The sequence below is a fragment of the Protopterus annectens genome, chromosome 2.part1 (assembly GCF_019279795.1).
Source record: "Protopterus annectens isolate FY-2018-M chromosome 2.part1, PAN1.0, whole genome shotgun sequence".
Lineage (NCBI taxonomy): Eukaryota > Metazoa > Chordata > Ceratodontiformes > Protopteridae > Protopterus > Protopterus annectens.
The window spans coordinates 1,141,591,547-1,141,607,630 of NC_056729.1; the positions used below are offsets into that span (position 1 = coordinate 1,141,591,547).

Genomic DNA, 16,084 nt, shown 5'->3' on the forward strand with positions numbered 1-16,084 from the left:
GCCAAATGTTTGTTCTGAGGCCCGTTTAAATACGTCTATTGAGCTTACCCGTATTTTTCGCCAGTCATGGCAGCAAGGCAGAATACAAACTTCACCAACTGGATGTACATAGGCAGTTATGTTTTTAGTTACATAAGACAAAGGAATTTAGAAAGTCTGACCAACTGTTTGTTTCATTCTCAGAAAACAGAAAAGGAACTTCAGTTTCAAAAATCACCTTATCAAAATGGCTTACAGACACCATTACTTATGTCTGTAACTCTCTCAGAATAAAGATCTGCTGGGAAAAATTAGAGAGCATTCAACTAGAGCCATGTCTACTTCCACTGCCTTTCAAGCTAGGCTCCCTTTGGATTCAGTTTGTGCTGCAGCTATATGGGTTAACCCTCATACCTTTATCACTCATTACAAAGTAAATGTGGCCTCCGGGAACAGGGCATCCTTTGGTTCCACTGTTCTAAAGAGTTTATTTCCTTGAGCCAACCGAGAAAGAAGGTGCTGGGGATGCTGTCCCAACCATCAAGAATGAAGGCGAGATAGGACAAAATAACATAAAGAAGTTACATACTCACCATAATGTTCCATGTTGTCCATAATCTCGCCTTGGCAGAGGATCTGTTGTAGTTGTTGCATTGGGTTGCTTAGTCTAGTGATTAGTTTCTCTCAAACGAGATCTGGGTAACAGTTGCTAGGCATCCTGGGATAGGATGTAGCCTCGAGCCAGTGAAAGCTCTCAAGCTTTAGTATGCGGCCGAGTCGGAACCGTTGCTCAGTTCCAAATCCAACCATCAAGAATGAAGGTGGGATTGTGGGCAACAAACATGGAACATTATGGTGAGTACGTAACTTCTTTTTTCTCCATTTCCCATGACGGCCAAGAACCTGCAGATCCTTTCAGAAATACTGGAAGAATTCTACCAAAATTTTTTTATCAAGGGAAGTTGTTTTCCCTGTGGACCCAGAGAAAGCTGATGTTCTAATAAGTACCTAACTAACTTTTAACATTCATGTCACTCAGTTGAGGCATGCCTCTTCCTGCTGCAATGTACTGTTTAGACTTTTCTAGAGTGCATTCATAGACTCCATAACTTGTCATATTTTTTCAGACCACTGGTAGGCAGCTGCCTGTCCCCTAAACCTGATTGTGTCCAGCAGGTGAGAGTTTAAAAGGTCAACTATCTACCATATCCCTAAGTTCTAATACCCATTCAAGTTCTAAGCTGTTCTAGATCTTAACTGCCTGGCAGACCTGCACCTGCTGTTTGGCATTGCCTGTTGGACACTTCTGGTAGTGCTGTCACATTGTGTTACAGATGAACCCTTCCCCAGTTCAAAATCATTTGCTTTGAACCAGCAGGGACAAGATCGTCCACATTAGTGGTGTGCCCTGAGCCAGTGCTGAATCTTTACCTTTAATTGTTGTAATGCCAGGGTCTAACAGCAAAATTTGATATTGCCTTCCTTCTGCCGATGAAGCCTTTACAGGGGACCATTATCTGTAACAAGGGGGTAAGCTTGTTGTCTAGCAAGTAATATGTAAGGATTCCAGGTGCTTACTTAATGTTAGGCATGCACGCTGTGTGGTGGAAAATACAATCTCTGTCTTATCAAACGTTTTACTTAAACAGCAAACAGCATGTGCTTCATTACCAGACTGCTGAGTAATGACTTCCATCGCTTGAGCTCAGAGGCATCAGTATATACAGGAAAGTATTTAGGGAAATCAGGAGGCACTAGAATGGGTTCTGTACAGAGACTCTGCTTCAGTCTTTTAAAGATGACTTCTGGTGTGCACTTTACCCTGTCAAGTATCTTGCCCTTGGTTATATCCATTGAGAATACATCAGTGGACCAACAATTCTTTCACCGAGTGCCAAGCTCTCTAATTTGGGGAAAATTATTTTCAATGACAGTAAAGTTTTTTTTTCTCCACTTTGTGCAGCTTTCAGAGTAGGTATATTTAAGTTTGAGAAGGGAGGTGTCCACATCCTAATAGGGACACAAGAAAACTTGCTCACTACAAAAATAAAAATTTACCTCTAACATTTGCTGAAAGTTTTGACTTGTGATTTTTTTTTTTTTTTTTTTTTTGATTGAGTGGCACTTGATGAAAGTTGATCGATCTACCTGAATCTAGGTCGATTAGGGGGCAAGCCACTGTAGCAAAGTACAGAATAAATTTTCTATAATAACCAGCAAGTCTCAAAAAAAGCTCGGACTTGCTTTTTGATTGGAGTAAACTGTGGCCACCAGTTTTTCTTTATAGGGCTTAAATTTATTCTCATTATAATGTACACTATGTACCAGGTTTCAGTCATGACCATCCTGCAGTTAGGGACATTCTTTGTGCGATCTGCTTGTCTTAAGTGCTGCCTGTACCTTTGGGAGTTATGAATCCCAAATCTGTGGAGTGAATGACAACATTGTCAACCTAGGCTGCAGCAGCGGTGTTCCCCTTTAAGAATGCCCTTTGCATCCTTTCCAGTTGCATAGACACAACAGGTCTTTGCAACCTGTTTTCGTCTTCTGTGTCTGTGTGATCATTGGTTTGCATCTTTTGTCTTTTGCGCGCCTACCGGGGATTTGAATTGCAGAGGACGTTTGGCCTGTGGATGCGCCATATGAATGTAGAAGGGAGAGGTAGGTGTGTCCGTGTGTGTTTTAGTATTTAACAGATGTGCGTGTGTGTTTTAGTATTTAAGAGATGTCATGTGTGTGTTTTAGTATTTAAAAGATTAGTTATAAAAAAACTAAAGCAGTACTTTAGTTTATTTAAAACCAGTTCTACCAGTTTATAAATAAAAAAGCACTGCTGATAATTATGAGCTGTCACAGAAAATTTTAAGAAACCTCTGCCCTCTTCTTTATAACTGACAGCACACATTAAACACAATCTGAATATCTTTCATGCAATGTTTTGCCACAAATGTAAAAACAGTTTGTTTTGGAGATATAAGTATGGTTATTTACTGACCAAAACAAAATTACATGAACTGTTCATGTGCTGTGCAAGTTGCTTATGTGCTGTGCAATCAATTTTTTTTGTGCCCCCCCCCCCCCAAGACCTTTCCCGATGGTTACCGATTCCTTGCCCAACTGACCCATATTCCTGCCCATAAATTCATGTCAGTCTTCCATTTCCCAGCAAGAACTAGGCAGTAGGGAGCAGGCCGGCTTGCTGGTCCTGGGAGGCAGTCGACATTCTCCCTATGGGAGCAGTACCTCATGCTTTTGTATCTCCTCTAAGCCTAAAATCACTGCCTCCAAAAGGGAAAGGTGCTGCTGATGCTTGCTAGTTTCCCTTTCAACCACTTACTGCAGATGCACTATGATAGTGTGAACTTGGCCAACTTGAAACTCCATTGGTTGAACAACTAGCGCTCTTGCAAAGTGTCACCCAAGTGGCAAGCCACAATCACCTTCCCCCAGTACAGGCATGATGACAGCAGCACTTACTCCCACTCTCCCTGGGCATCTCCTCCAGGCACCTGAGACACTAATGTCTCTCAGGTTACCTGTAACATAGTCGGGGCTTTATTACCATTACCCCATAGAGCTGACTATCTCAGCTGAATTTTTTGCAGTACATAACATTCTTGCTTATGTTGTTCTTTACTGTTTGTCAAAGAGACATGACTAAAAATGCATTACCAATTGTTTGCCAAACATAGGGAAAAGACAGTATGATTAAAAAAAAAAGTTCATTTTTTCTCAGTTGTGTGATCTCAGATTTAATATATGTAAGTAAGTGTGTGAGGGTAAAACCCTCTACATTAGGAGTGAAGACCCCCTACAAAAATGATTACAGCTAATGTTTTGTAGGGTTTATTTTAATGTTTTTTTTTTCTTTGGGATGAGAGTTGGGATCTCCAGTAAATCAGTTTAAACAACCTATATATACAAACTACTCAACAAACTAAAACCTTCCTCACTAGGAGTAGACCAACTCCTAATGAGATGGTACACAATGTCTTCATGTTCATCCACAGATATCTGAAAAAGAATATGTAAGTTGGCAGTCTTTTAATTGCCTTTGACATTAAATGGTGGCATTTTAATGTTTAATTCCTGCTAATGGATTACCATATGAAAAGACTGTTGACCTTGGTTGCTTCTGTTCATAAAATCTATGGTTTCTGTATTTTTGTGCCCTTGCAAAGCCAGTAGTGCATTGATGCAGTGGTAGCAGTGTTGCCTGACCGCTACATGTTCTTTGGTTTGATTCTTGGCTGGGGTGCCTTACCTACTAAAAGTTAACTTTTGTTCCAAGTCAGACATTCCTGGTTAACAAATGTTAAAAATGACACTTATTTGAATATTAGACTTCATGTCCTTCAGAAAGTGCATGGTAACACAAAAGCTTTTATTCTAGCAATTTTCTAAGTGTCTAAGATGGTTATTTGAAATTTGTCCCTATTTTTGGGACTGTATTCCCCCATTATTGGCTTCATCCAGGTTTTGTGCTAAGGTTGAATATGTTTGGAGGCAGGGGGCTATATTCCCCCATTGCTAGCTTTGTCCGGTTGTTTTTTGCTAAGAGGTTGATGAGAGCTATGGTGAGAACTGAATTCACTGAATGTTTGGGGGCTGTATTCACCCATTATTGGCTTTGTTCAGGTGTTTTGTGCTAAGAGGTTGACAGCTGTGCTATGGTGAGAACTGAATTCACTAGATGGTAGCCATTTAAGTTTCCGTCTTAACTCTTTCACAAAACAGCTTATTTGGCATAGTGGTATGTTGCTCTGTTTTGCACAGGGTTCCCTGGGTTCAAGACGTGGCAGTGAAATGTATGGTGGTAACGCAGCATTTTATTCTAGCAACTTTCCAACATTATACAAGCAATGTTTAAAATGTGTCCCTGGTTTTTGGCCTCCCCCCCCCCCCAATACTTTTTGGCTTTTTCCAGATTTCTTGTGCTGCAAAGTTTAGAGATACAGCTGAGTGTCAAGTAGATTTTACAAGGAGCTGAGAGCTGCAGGGGAACAAAAGTTTAGTGCTGCTTATGCGTAGTCTGCTTGCATTGTTAATAGCACAACAGCTAGTGTACTTGCTTTTGATGCTCAAGGTTGTGGGTTCTACTCCCACAGTAGATAGATACATTGCTGATACTGTACTGTGTTATAAAAGGGGTGGATGCTGCAGTCCTTTTTGGCAAAGATACCTAGTAACTATGAACCTGTTATCAGTTTGCTATCAATTCCCTATTGTGGTATTACTAGCTTATCATTTTTTTAATGCATGCAACAAAGGCAATTTATTCTTCAAGGGCAACAGGCACTTTATTGTAGATGAAACAATGACATAAAGTTGTTTGCTAGCTGCAACCTCTTTATTAGTTACAGATTTCTTTAATGTGGATTTTACTACTACAGAGATTGTGCATATTTACTGATACTGGTGGACTAGAGAAGGTTGAGTAGACGTTTTATGATGGAAATGTTCTGAATTGGGTAGTTTTGTCATTTGGTGTATGCATTTTTTTCATTGTTTACTGGAAAAATGCTCAAAACAATAAATTTAAAATGCCCTCTATCAACTGTACTGTATTGTACAAGGAATATATAATGTAATGCAGTCGGGAAGGTGTATCAAAGAGCATGTGTATGTTTCATGTTCATGGGGCCTATGATTTTGAAAATAGCCCAAAGTTAATCTTTATCTGCCACTGGCAAAATGTATTTTCTTTGAATGTGGGTTTCAATGCTGTTTCAATGCATGTGAGTTTCAAAGGCAGAGAAGTTTTAATGCTAAGTCTATTTTCATTGTGAGACTGCATTGCTTTGTTTAACAGATATCTATTAGGGTTTGTGCTGTAAAATGCAAAATAAAACTTTCAAATGAAATCTAAATCATCGCAGAAGTAAAGCAGTATGCACATTACAGTGCTTATGGTAAATGGGGCAAAATAACCAAGGAATGCGACATTGGAATGGCTGCAGGGGGGAGGCTCCATTCGACCATGATTTTGTGAGGGGGGAGGGTAGCAATCTCAGACAGCCCCAGTTGAACTATACCTCTCAGTTGTCCATATTTTTGCAGAATTAATAGATATTTGCTTCTTATTTTTGGTTTGCTCCTCATACAATTTGTGATTTTCTAGCAAATAATTTCGGAGTGAAGTCACTAAATGACAGACATTGAGTTTCAGATGTCATAACCTTCAGAAAAATGTATGCTAATGCAAGACCTGCTATCCTATCACTTGTCTTACGTTTATACAAGAACAATTTTTAGTAGTGTTTGTATGTTCCCCCAATATTTGGCCTTGTCCAGATTTCCTGCATTAAGAGGTTGAGAGGTATGTGCAAATCGCTTTGTAGAATTAGGAATATCCAAACCTCTCCATTGTCCCCAATTTTGGCTCAAAATGTTGATCTCCCCTAATAATCCCTCCTCAAAATGGCAATTTTGGAAGAAAACGTGATTGAAGTCTCCTAGAATAATGGTGTTGGCTTAATGCATAGGGACACCATATTAGTTAGGTAGGAGATATGGACTGATGGGGTACATAGAGAGTTAGGTATGACACAGTAAGGAGTTTTGTTAATGCTAAGTTGGATGTAGAGGAATTCCACGTCATTATCTCACCTAGCAAGTCTGGAGATGAATTGTTCTTTAAGAATATGTAGACACCATCACCCTTTCATCTAAGGTGGTAGGCCTGAATGTGTGGCAGGTATTGAAATCCTGCATTAAAGGAGTGCTGTCATCGGTCTTGAACTAGGTCTCTGTGATGATGCATATATAGATGTTTTCCAGAGGAAGCAGTGCTTGTAAGGAGTGGACTTTTTAGCTTAGGCTCTGAAAAGGAAATTGGTTATTTTCTAATTCATGTAGCTATAAAATTCAGTATAAAAACTGTAACAGTTTCTGAATGCAAACACACTATTTATTAAAGCAGCATCATGGTAGGGAGTACTTCAGTGCAGAGAGATTCAACTATATACATAGACAGGAGTTCCTTTATACCTTTCTGTCAAAAACAAACACACACCATGGTCACACAGAGTTTAAAGTTGTTGTAACTTTGAAAAAATCTATTTATATATTCCATGCACTAAGAAGTTGAGGTGTGTGTGACAGATTCAGAGAGAGAGAGAGAGAGAAATGCCCTAGTTAGATCTAACAGGTGGAATTTATCTTCAAGTGCATTTTCAAGGAATTGTGAGCTTTAAGGGAAGCAAAGGTTACTGCTGCTCATGCTAAGTCTGCTTAAAATGTGCAACTGTTTTGATTAGCAAATGGTATCATTATTGTGGTATAGAATTTTAAAGCAGTGTTAGGACAGTAGGTAGCATCTTGATGCAAAGGGCTGTAGGTTCTGTTCATACAGCATGTACATTTGTATTTTAAGGGGGGGTATGGTACTGCTGTTCTTAGTATGTCCTCCTTTGGATGAGACACCTAATAACTATGAACCTGTTTTTCAGCCTGCCACCCATTCCCTATTGCAATATACCAACTTACAATTTATTTTAATGTAGCACAGGCAATTTATTCTTCAAGGGCAACAGGCAATTAATTTGTAAATGAAACACTGAAATATAAAGTTTTTTTCTAGCAACAACCTCTTCATTGGTTTCAGATCTCTTTAATGTGGAATTATTCAGATGACTTTTACAATTGCAGAGTTTCTGCATTTTGATTGATATTGGTGGATTGTATGACAGACGTTTGAGTGGCCCTTTATACTTGAAATGTTCTGAATTGGGCAGGTTGTCATTATTGGTTCATATGATTTGTTTCATTGCTTAAAGGAAAAATGCTCAGAACTATAAATTTAAAACACACTCTAACAAGTGGTGCTGTATTATACAAGGGATATAATTCAATTATTATGTAGTAAAATTAATAGTCAGGAAGGTGAATCCAATAACTTTTGCATGGTTCTAAAAATGTGTGCAAGGAGCCTATGATTTGGAAACAGGCCAAAGGTAAACTTACCCTGCCACTGGCCAGATGCATGTTCGTTGAATGTGGGTTTCGATGCTGTTTCAGTGAATGTGGGTTTCAAAGGTAGAGACGTTTTAATGCTGTTTGTTTTCATTGTAAGACTATTGCTTTGTTTAGGTTTAGTAAATGTCTATCAGTGTTTGTGCTATAAGATTTGAAATAAAAGTTGTAAATGAAATCCAGATATCTGTAATCATTGTAGAAGTAAAGCATAAAACAGTATGCACACTGAGAGATTTGAACAGTGTCTATGACAAATGGGGAGAAATAGCCAAGTAATGGGACACTGGAATGGCTGCGTGGGCGGGGGATGGGGCTGAGTGGGCGGGGGCAGCAGAGGGGGTGGGGCTGCATGGGCGGGGCTTGGATTTGCACCCCCCCCCCTGCAAAAAATCCTGCGGGCTCCCTTGATTGAAGACCAGGAGATAATTCAGTGTACTGGAAAGGACTCCGTGTCATGGTGAAAGCTATTTTTCCCTTTGAAAACAGAGGGATTTGCCAGTAATCCCTTAGTAAGGTGCAAGGTAGTGATGTATTGAGCCTTCCCCAGTTCATCCTCGCAGGACAATAGTGTAGGTGTCAAATTTTGGTTTGCTGTTCATTATTTCTACATTGTTGTAGAACCAGATTGTGCTAGCTAGCTTTAGTACCAACAAAATGGGACTGTTCCATTCACTGTTGGATTCTTCAGTTACCCCCAAGTTTTGGCATCTTTTTAAATTCCACCTGTAGAGCCTGTTGGATTCTGTAATGCCTGAGACTTTTCTTCTCTCCTGGCACTGTCACGGTGTAGTAGATAATGAGAGCAGTTTGTCCTGGTAAATTTGAAAAAATGTCCTTGTTCTGTAAGAAGAATTCTAAGACCTGTTAGTTTGGGGTATTAGAGGATGTTGTCCTGAATTCCTTGAGCAACCGAGCCAGTCTGCTTCTCATGCTTCTAGCTAACTGCACTTAATTCAGTTCTTATTACACTGACCTTTGCCTCCAGCCCAGTGCTTTAACACATTAGTGTGGTAGAGCTGTTCAGAGCATCTTTTCCTCCACTTATTTCATTTATTTTTTAGCATTTGTTTACCATGAAGTTGCAGTCGGGCTATAATAGTCATTTTCACCAGAGGTCCAGGGGAAAAAAGCTCCAAAAAATAGCAATACTGAAAAGGAGCCAACATGAAAAAATTGAAGATGACAACAGAAAATTAAAAAAGAAAACAGTATTATTGTGAGTTTACTGTTAAAAGAAGGAATTCTTCATTTTCTGAAGAATCCCAGTGATTTGACAGGAAAATGATTGTGAGAAAGCAACTTCCATTTTTTTTCTCCTCCTGTAATTATGATTCAGAGGAGAATATTTTTTATGATTGTCCCTCAAGAATTTTCGGTACTTACATATTATCGCAACCAGATTTTTGCGATAATGCCACTTGCTTCCCGATTTTGTTTTCTGACCGTTAGTGGTTTATAAGTGTTATATAGTGTGTTTCCTTTAACAATACATCTTTTTTATGCAGTGTTTTCAATAAAATGTGTGTAACAACCCCCCCCCCCCAAATAGAAACATGTTGATATTTCTTTATGCAGTTTACTGCCAGGGTGGTGAAGCTTAACTTAATAGTGCGCCGCCGCCACTCGCTGAACGTTCCTTTCCCTTTTTTTTTTTTTCCCGTGGCAGCAAATGCTGATGAATGTAACGATCATACATTTTTTTGGACCTTTTTCAGTTATATCACAGACTCATACGGGTACAAACCAGGTTATCTGTTTAATTTTAAGATGTTTCCTGACATTTATAAAACACTCTGTCAGATTACGATAACAGTAAGCAAGTGGCATTATCGCAAAAATCTGGTTGCAATAATACGCAAGTACCGAATTTTCTTTTTCTGAAACCATGTCTAGGATGAAAAAAAATGTTTCAGTAGGAACTTAATGCACTCCAGTTTATTTGAAAAAATATTAATTATTTGCTATTACAATTGAACTTTATTCAGTCAGTCTACTCATGTTCCTCCTATTCTTCCAACCTTGGAGGATGTTTTTATTGTAGCTTACAGGCATGCCTAGCAGCCAACCTGCAGTTCCTAAGAAGGCAGATGGACTGTACAAAGTTCCTCACTCCACAAGTTTTTTTTCTAATTCTGGATCTAACCCTGAAGTAATTTCCCCTTGTCAAATCCATCTGCAGCTGTGAACATTTGTTAAATGCTAATCACTGCCCCTCTGGTAAGGACACAAAAGTCTTTGGTAGATTTTTTTTTTTTTTTTGGGGGGGGGGGTGTACATTTCTACCACATCTATTTTGAAATTTTGAGATTTCTTAATTGTCGAGTTCACAAGTTAATATGAGGAACATTGTAGCCACTTTTTCTCAGACCATCTCTGCCTTCCCTGAAGTAATATCTTCCCATAGTTGTAACCCTCCTCGCCTAGTTACCATGTATACATTGCTTTCCTCCAGTGTTTCTCCTCCAAAGTTGTATGCCCCCCACTTACCCCTTAACAATACAGTATATCTTGTTTCTTTTTTCTTTTCTAATCTGTATATCTAATATGTATTTTACCAGCATTGTGAGCTGTTCCTTGTGTTCCATGTTCCTTATTTTCCTGGATAACCCTTGCTTGTACATTTTTCCCCACCTTGTTTCACAACTAAACACAATCATGCATCTTCCCCGCATAAAGAACAACCTCTGCATCTGAGTCCCCATCCCATGCATCAAACCTCAATATTTTATTGACTTTTACCACTGATGTCTTTCAGTGTACAGCATAAATCATCTTGGATGATATAAACACTGAAATACTTTTTTTCCCTCCTCCATTCACCTTAATAGCATTTTAACTTGGCTCCCTGAAAAAAAAATGGCACGTTCTTCAGTGAATCCCCAACAGCTAACAATGAACCTACTCTGCAAGCCACTGTATGATATGGTATAGCCTGACTGTCATTCCCTTGACCTCCCGTCCTGCCTTGGGAATTAATAGTGAACAACATGATTTTGTTTTGTAGCTCTGCTGTAATGTCAAACATGCTCACTGAAAAAGATAAGTCCAGCCATTAACTCTACACTACCCCACTCACAGCTGTTCTTTCCATTTGGCAGTACTCCATTGCCTCCAACACAGTGTTTAGGCCTCTCCTACCTCTATTTTACTTTCTTTGCCAGTCTTCTCTATAACAAGTCTCCAAAGCCTTGCTGAACCCATATAAATTACAGCTAGAGCTCGCCTTCTCAACCTCAGCTGTTAATTGGTTGCCAGTCTGGATCTGATTGAGCTAGCAGGATCTCTGTTTCTGATTAAACAAACTAAATGATATTTTCAGAATTATTTGTAGAAGCATATTAACTTGTGTAGAAGAGCTTTGGTATTAACAGTTTGTGGAGAATGTGACTTCTGGGTTTGGATGGTTCCTCATGGGACTTCACCAGTCTATGTAAAATATAAACAGTACATGTCCCACTAGGTATGAGCTGAGACGTTAACACATCATTTTGGTTTTCAGGTGGTTTCAGAGATCCATCGCTCACTCAGTGAAATAATTCTGGCATTTTTGAATGGTTATCTTCATTTCTTAAACAAGGGGATACATTACTGTTCTGCCACAAAAGTAAAATTCCTTACTGTAACCTCATTGTGATTGTGTTTATTACTGTTATTTTTCAGATCCCCTACAGGCATGTCTCAATCTCCTTGGGCAATTAAAAAAGTTAATGCAAAGTGTGACCAAAGCCAGCGACTTATCTTTCAAAGCAGACTAAGTGAAGAAGCCAAGGTTTTGAAAGACCTTCATCATCCAAATATAGTAGGTAAGACTAAGGATTGTAGTAGATGTGTGAACTAAATAATTTGTCCAAATCTATGGTGTCTATCTAAAGCACATAACAGAAAGCAGACACCTGGTAATGTATGTTGGTCTTTATTTGTTGAATATAAACCACTTTCTTAGAGTAATGGAGCCATGATTTTTCAAGTATTTTTATAAAAAATTGCAGCAGCTATGAACAGTTTAACCAAAATTTTCTGCTTGTGTCTTCTTGTTATAAATAGAATCTTCATCCTAGTTTTCTCCCTCCTGTAGGGAAATGTTAATAACCCATTTAGTTATGTTTGACTCTTTGCTACTGTTGTCAGTATGTCTCATAAACTGGTAATATGCATGTACCTTTCCAGTGGTGGCAGAACCACTGGGACATGGTGGTTCCTGGATAACACAGTTATTTATACCTGTATAGCATATAGCATACCTTGTTTTCCTGAGGATCATAGGAGATACAAGGCAACTGAGTCATAAAACCATTTCTATCTTGCTAATAATCACCTTCACCAGTAACATATTCTGTACCCTTCTCTAGAGGGGCAAAGCAAATCTGTCCTAGAGTAAATATGAGTACTCATCCAGTCATCCAGGTTCAACTTGAATGCCGGTGTGCCACATTGTTTACTTTCCGGGGAAGTTAGTTCCATAGTTGGGGTAGGTATTTGATAAGAACTTTCTCTCCAGCCCATTTTATTCATGTATTGGTAGGTATTCAAGTCCTTAGTTTTGGTATTAGTGGAGCTATCTGACATGAAAATACAGGAAATCAAGGAGAATGGAGGCCTGAATGACTTGCAACACATGCTATACGTTACCCTACAAGCATGCATAAGCAGCCGGGAGTGCTTCAAGCTTCTTCTGATAACACAGGGAGTTTAGTCCAAAAATCATCTTGGTTAGGAACCTCTGGAACCTTTTCAGTTTTGTAAAATGTCTAGAATGGTACATCCTTGTCAGTAATTGGTCTAATTAGGGTCCCGTAAAGAGTGATGATAGACCTTACATATCAGTTGTGCTAAATATCTTTTTTTTAATTCTTTTTCAGCAGAGGCCCGGGGAGAAAAGCTCCCCATTTCACATGCAACAATGATTGTAACTACAAATACAAGGTTTTACATATACATGACTTGATATTTGTGGTAAACATAAAACATTCGCTAAAAAAAAATTCATGTAAATATTCCTATTAATGGCATTTTTGCATAGTCTAGTGCAGGTAAAGAGAGAATTTATGCATTAAAAAACAAAGTGAAGAAATTTCAGGACTAATACTGTAGTAGGAGAGGGATTGTGAAGCAGATTGAATTTCAGACTTCAAGGTGTGAGTTGTGTCTGGTGAATAGAAAGATTTTCTGACTACTATTGCTGCATGCTGATCAGATCAGTGGAGTAGGGTATTCGCAATGCAGTACATTGAGGGAGAAAGTTGTTTACTAAGTTTGGCAATGATGCACTTTTTTGCATTTAAGCTTAGCCCTTTTTCTATATACCTCCTGTTTACAAAGGTTAATTCATGCCATAATGAATGGGTATCGGAGAGCGATCTGCAAACTGGGTTATCGTATTCATTCAATCAGTCCATCTGATCCAACATGTGGGTCCTAAAGCCTCTTGTCAGATCTGGCTTGGCAGCATTAGTGCACCAGTTTTCAGCCCCTTTAAGAATTTTCCTTCCATTTAATGCAGTAATTCCCCCAGCTACCTCAGACCTCTCATTTACCCCCATTGCGAACAGCAGCAATGTCCAGTCACAGCGAAGTGTTGCACCTCTTATGGTCGTTAGCTGGATTTATCAGCGCTAGTTTCACTCTGTTACTGTACACTACAGGGAATTGTTACTTGGACCTTTTGTGCGTGTCTATATAGAGTGGAAACTTTTTTGGTAGTCTTGAAATATGATCAACACCATCTTCACTGCTGCTTATATTGACTTTCTCCTCCTCTCCTGAGTTTTAGAATAACATACTTCTAGTTTATTGTTACTGTTCTTTGTATATATGTAGATTAAGATTTTTCTTTTGTGGAATACTGTCTTCCACCAGACACAATTCACTCCTTGAAGTCTGCAGTTCAGTGTCTGCTTTACAACCCCTCTCCTGAAGTCTTAGTTCTGAAAATATTAGGTCTAATGGCCTCACTGCAGCCTTCGTTCTGAGAATATTAGTTGTAATGGGCTCATCGATCCTGATGGTGCACTATGGTCCATTTCACATGGAAATTTTGCAGTGACTCCTTCGAGTTCAGTGGTCACAGCAGATTCATTGCTTCTGTGAAACTATCATAACAGAATCATGCAGAAAATACCTGAGGTGGTGCTCATTTTCATCTCCAATGCTCCACTCAGGAAAACCCTTTCTACCATCTGCCCCAGTAGTGTTTGTAACCACAGACATCATCTCCCTTGGGTAGGGGGGGAGCATTACAAAGGGAAACTGGTTGCAGGTCTGAGAACAGACAAGGAGACCAATACTCAAATGCCTTGGAGGTGAGGGCAGATGTTCTTCGTGTTTCACTGTTGCAGTCATTACATTTGGGTTATCTGCTTGCAGTAGCCCTCAGTTGGCCTGATTATCAAAGTCCTGGGTCCTGCGTCGGTTGCTGTCTCATCTTCCGTGACGTCAGGTAGTCAGGGGTATAAAGCATGCAGCAGACGCCATTAAATCAGTCTTTCTTGCCGTGCGGTGCCCGAAGCAGAAGCAGTTAGCAAGTGCTGGTCGGCCGACTCCTGAAATTTTCGTTTTCGAGTTTCAGAACCGAAGTCTTCAACAAAAGCTAAGTACCCCGTTGGGGAAACTTTTTCTTGCTCTAAACCGGTCAGTAAAAGTCAATAATTGTATTTCTTGTAGAAATCCAATACCTCATAAAGATTTTCATGCGTACTGTATTCCTTGCCTAGGCCCTGACCACAATGTATACTCGCCGTTGGTTTTGTGCCTTATTTAAACCACGAAATATTCGTTGTCTGTATATTTTCGCTTTTAAATATTTTGGTGCTCGGTTCAATTAGATATATCTTCGGTAAGCCACCCGACTACCGACATTCCGAAAAAATGCAAAGATAAGCCGCCTAGGTCCAAGGCTGCCGATGACGCTTCTCCTAAGCTAGTCGCCAGTTCGCCGGTACTCAGTGAGGTGCTTTCGCAGCCCCTGATACCTGCTACTTCAGATTCGTAGGCCTCTACTGAAACCCATTCGAAGTCCAGTATGATGAGAGATGCTTCAACTGTGGAACCTGTGGATGTCTCTACCTTGGATGGGTCCAGAGCCGCTGTGCAGGCACTGGCTTCTGAGGGTGTATTCAGGCCTACTGACTTGCATATTAAACCGACACCATCTTCTTCTTCAAGACTTAAAACTTGAACCATGCCTAGGAAACCAATGCCCAGACCGCATGGTCAGGCCTCTATGCCTAAAAAAACAAATGATAAGAATGGCTGAAGACCTTATTACTTTAATCAGGGGAAGCCAACTTTCCCTCTCTAAGAGACCTAGGACTGAGTTTGCTTATAATACTTCTGACCAGGATTCTGAACTTTTGTCTCCTCTGATGACCAGGATTTACCCTTATCTACCTATAAGGATTCTAATGCAGAGGACTCTGTCCTCTGCTTCTCCCCCAGATGATTTTCTTTTGGTGAAACCTTGCATATACTCTTGGGGAGTATTTACACTAGGAAAGCCAGGATTACTCTGATTCTTAAAAAGAGGCTTAGAGATTTCTTACTCCTGCCCCAACGCAGGCCTTTAGCTATCCCTCCTGTGCTTGGCATTGTTGACTATGCCTTTTCGGAATCTTGCTTGGCCCCTGACTCTTTACCTCCTGCTCCCAGAAAACCTGATAGATATTACAGGGTTCCTGATTCTCACAAGTCCCTTTTTAAAAATCCTACTGCAGATCCTGAGACCATTTCACAGGGACCCAAGGGTATTAAGGCTACTACTGCCAAAAATCCTACCCCCTCTAATAGAGATTCCAGGGCCCTGGACAGATGGGGTAAGAAGGTATACACCTCTGCAACCTTGGCCATCAGGGCGTTAAATTGCCAGTTTCATATGTTAAAGGATCAGCAGCATATTATTGGATTGCTTTAAGCAGAAAATGATGTTGATTCCTGAGTGTGCTGAAAATAAGGATTTAATGCATTCTGCTGAACAGGTTGGAAAACATACTTTGCAATGTCGTTTTGATTCACTAGAGGCATCTTGCAGGGCTGCTGTCACCGGGTCTGTACTTAGAAGGCATGCTTGACTTAAGGAGCAATCTTTGCCAGATCATGTTAAAACTAAATTGCTGGATGCTCCCTTAAATCAGGA

At 39.8% G+C, this 16,084-nt stretch overlaps 1 protein-coding gene across 5 annotated transcripts in view; it reads left to right on the forward strand.

Annotated features, from left to right (window-relative positions):
• The window catches only part of PBK (PDZ binding kinase), a 1,262,077-nt gene that overhangs the window by 550,566 nt on the left and 695,427 nt on the right, over nt 1-16,084 (forward strand). For all 5 annotated transcript variants that reach the window (XM_044062673.1, XM_044062674.1, XM_044062676.1 and 2 more), the window contains one exon: nt 11,617-11,759. In XM_044062673.1, the coding sequence (XP_043918608.1) occupies nt 11,617-11,759 (143 nt within the window). The remainder of the gene's footprint in view (nt 1-11,616; nt 11,760-16,084) is intronic.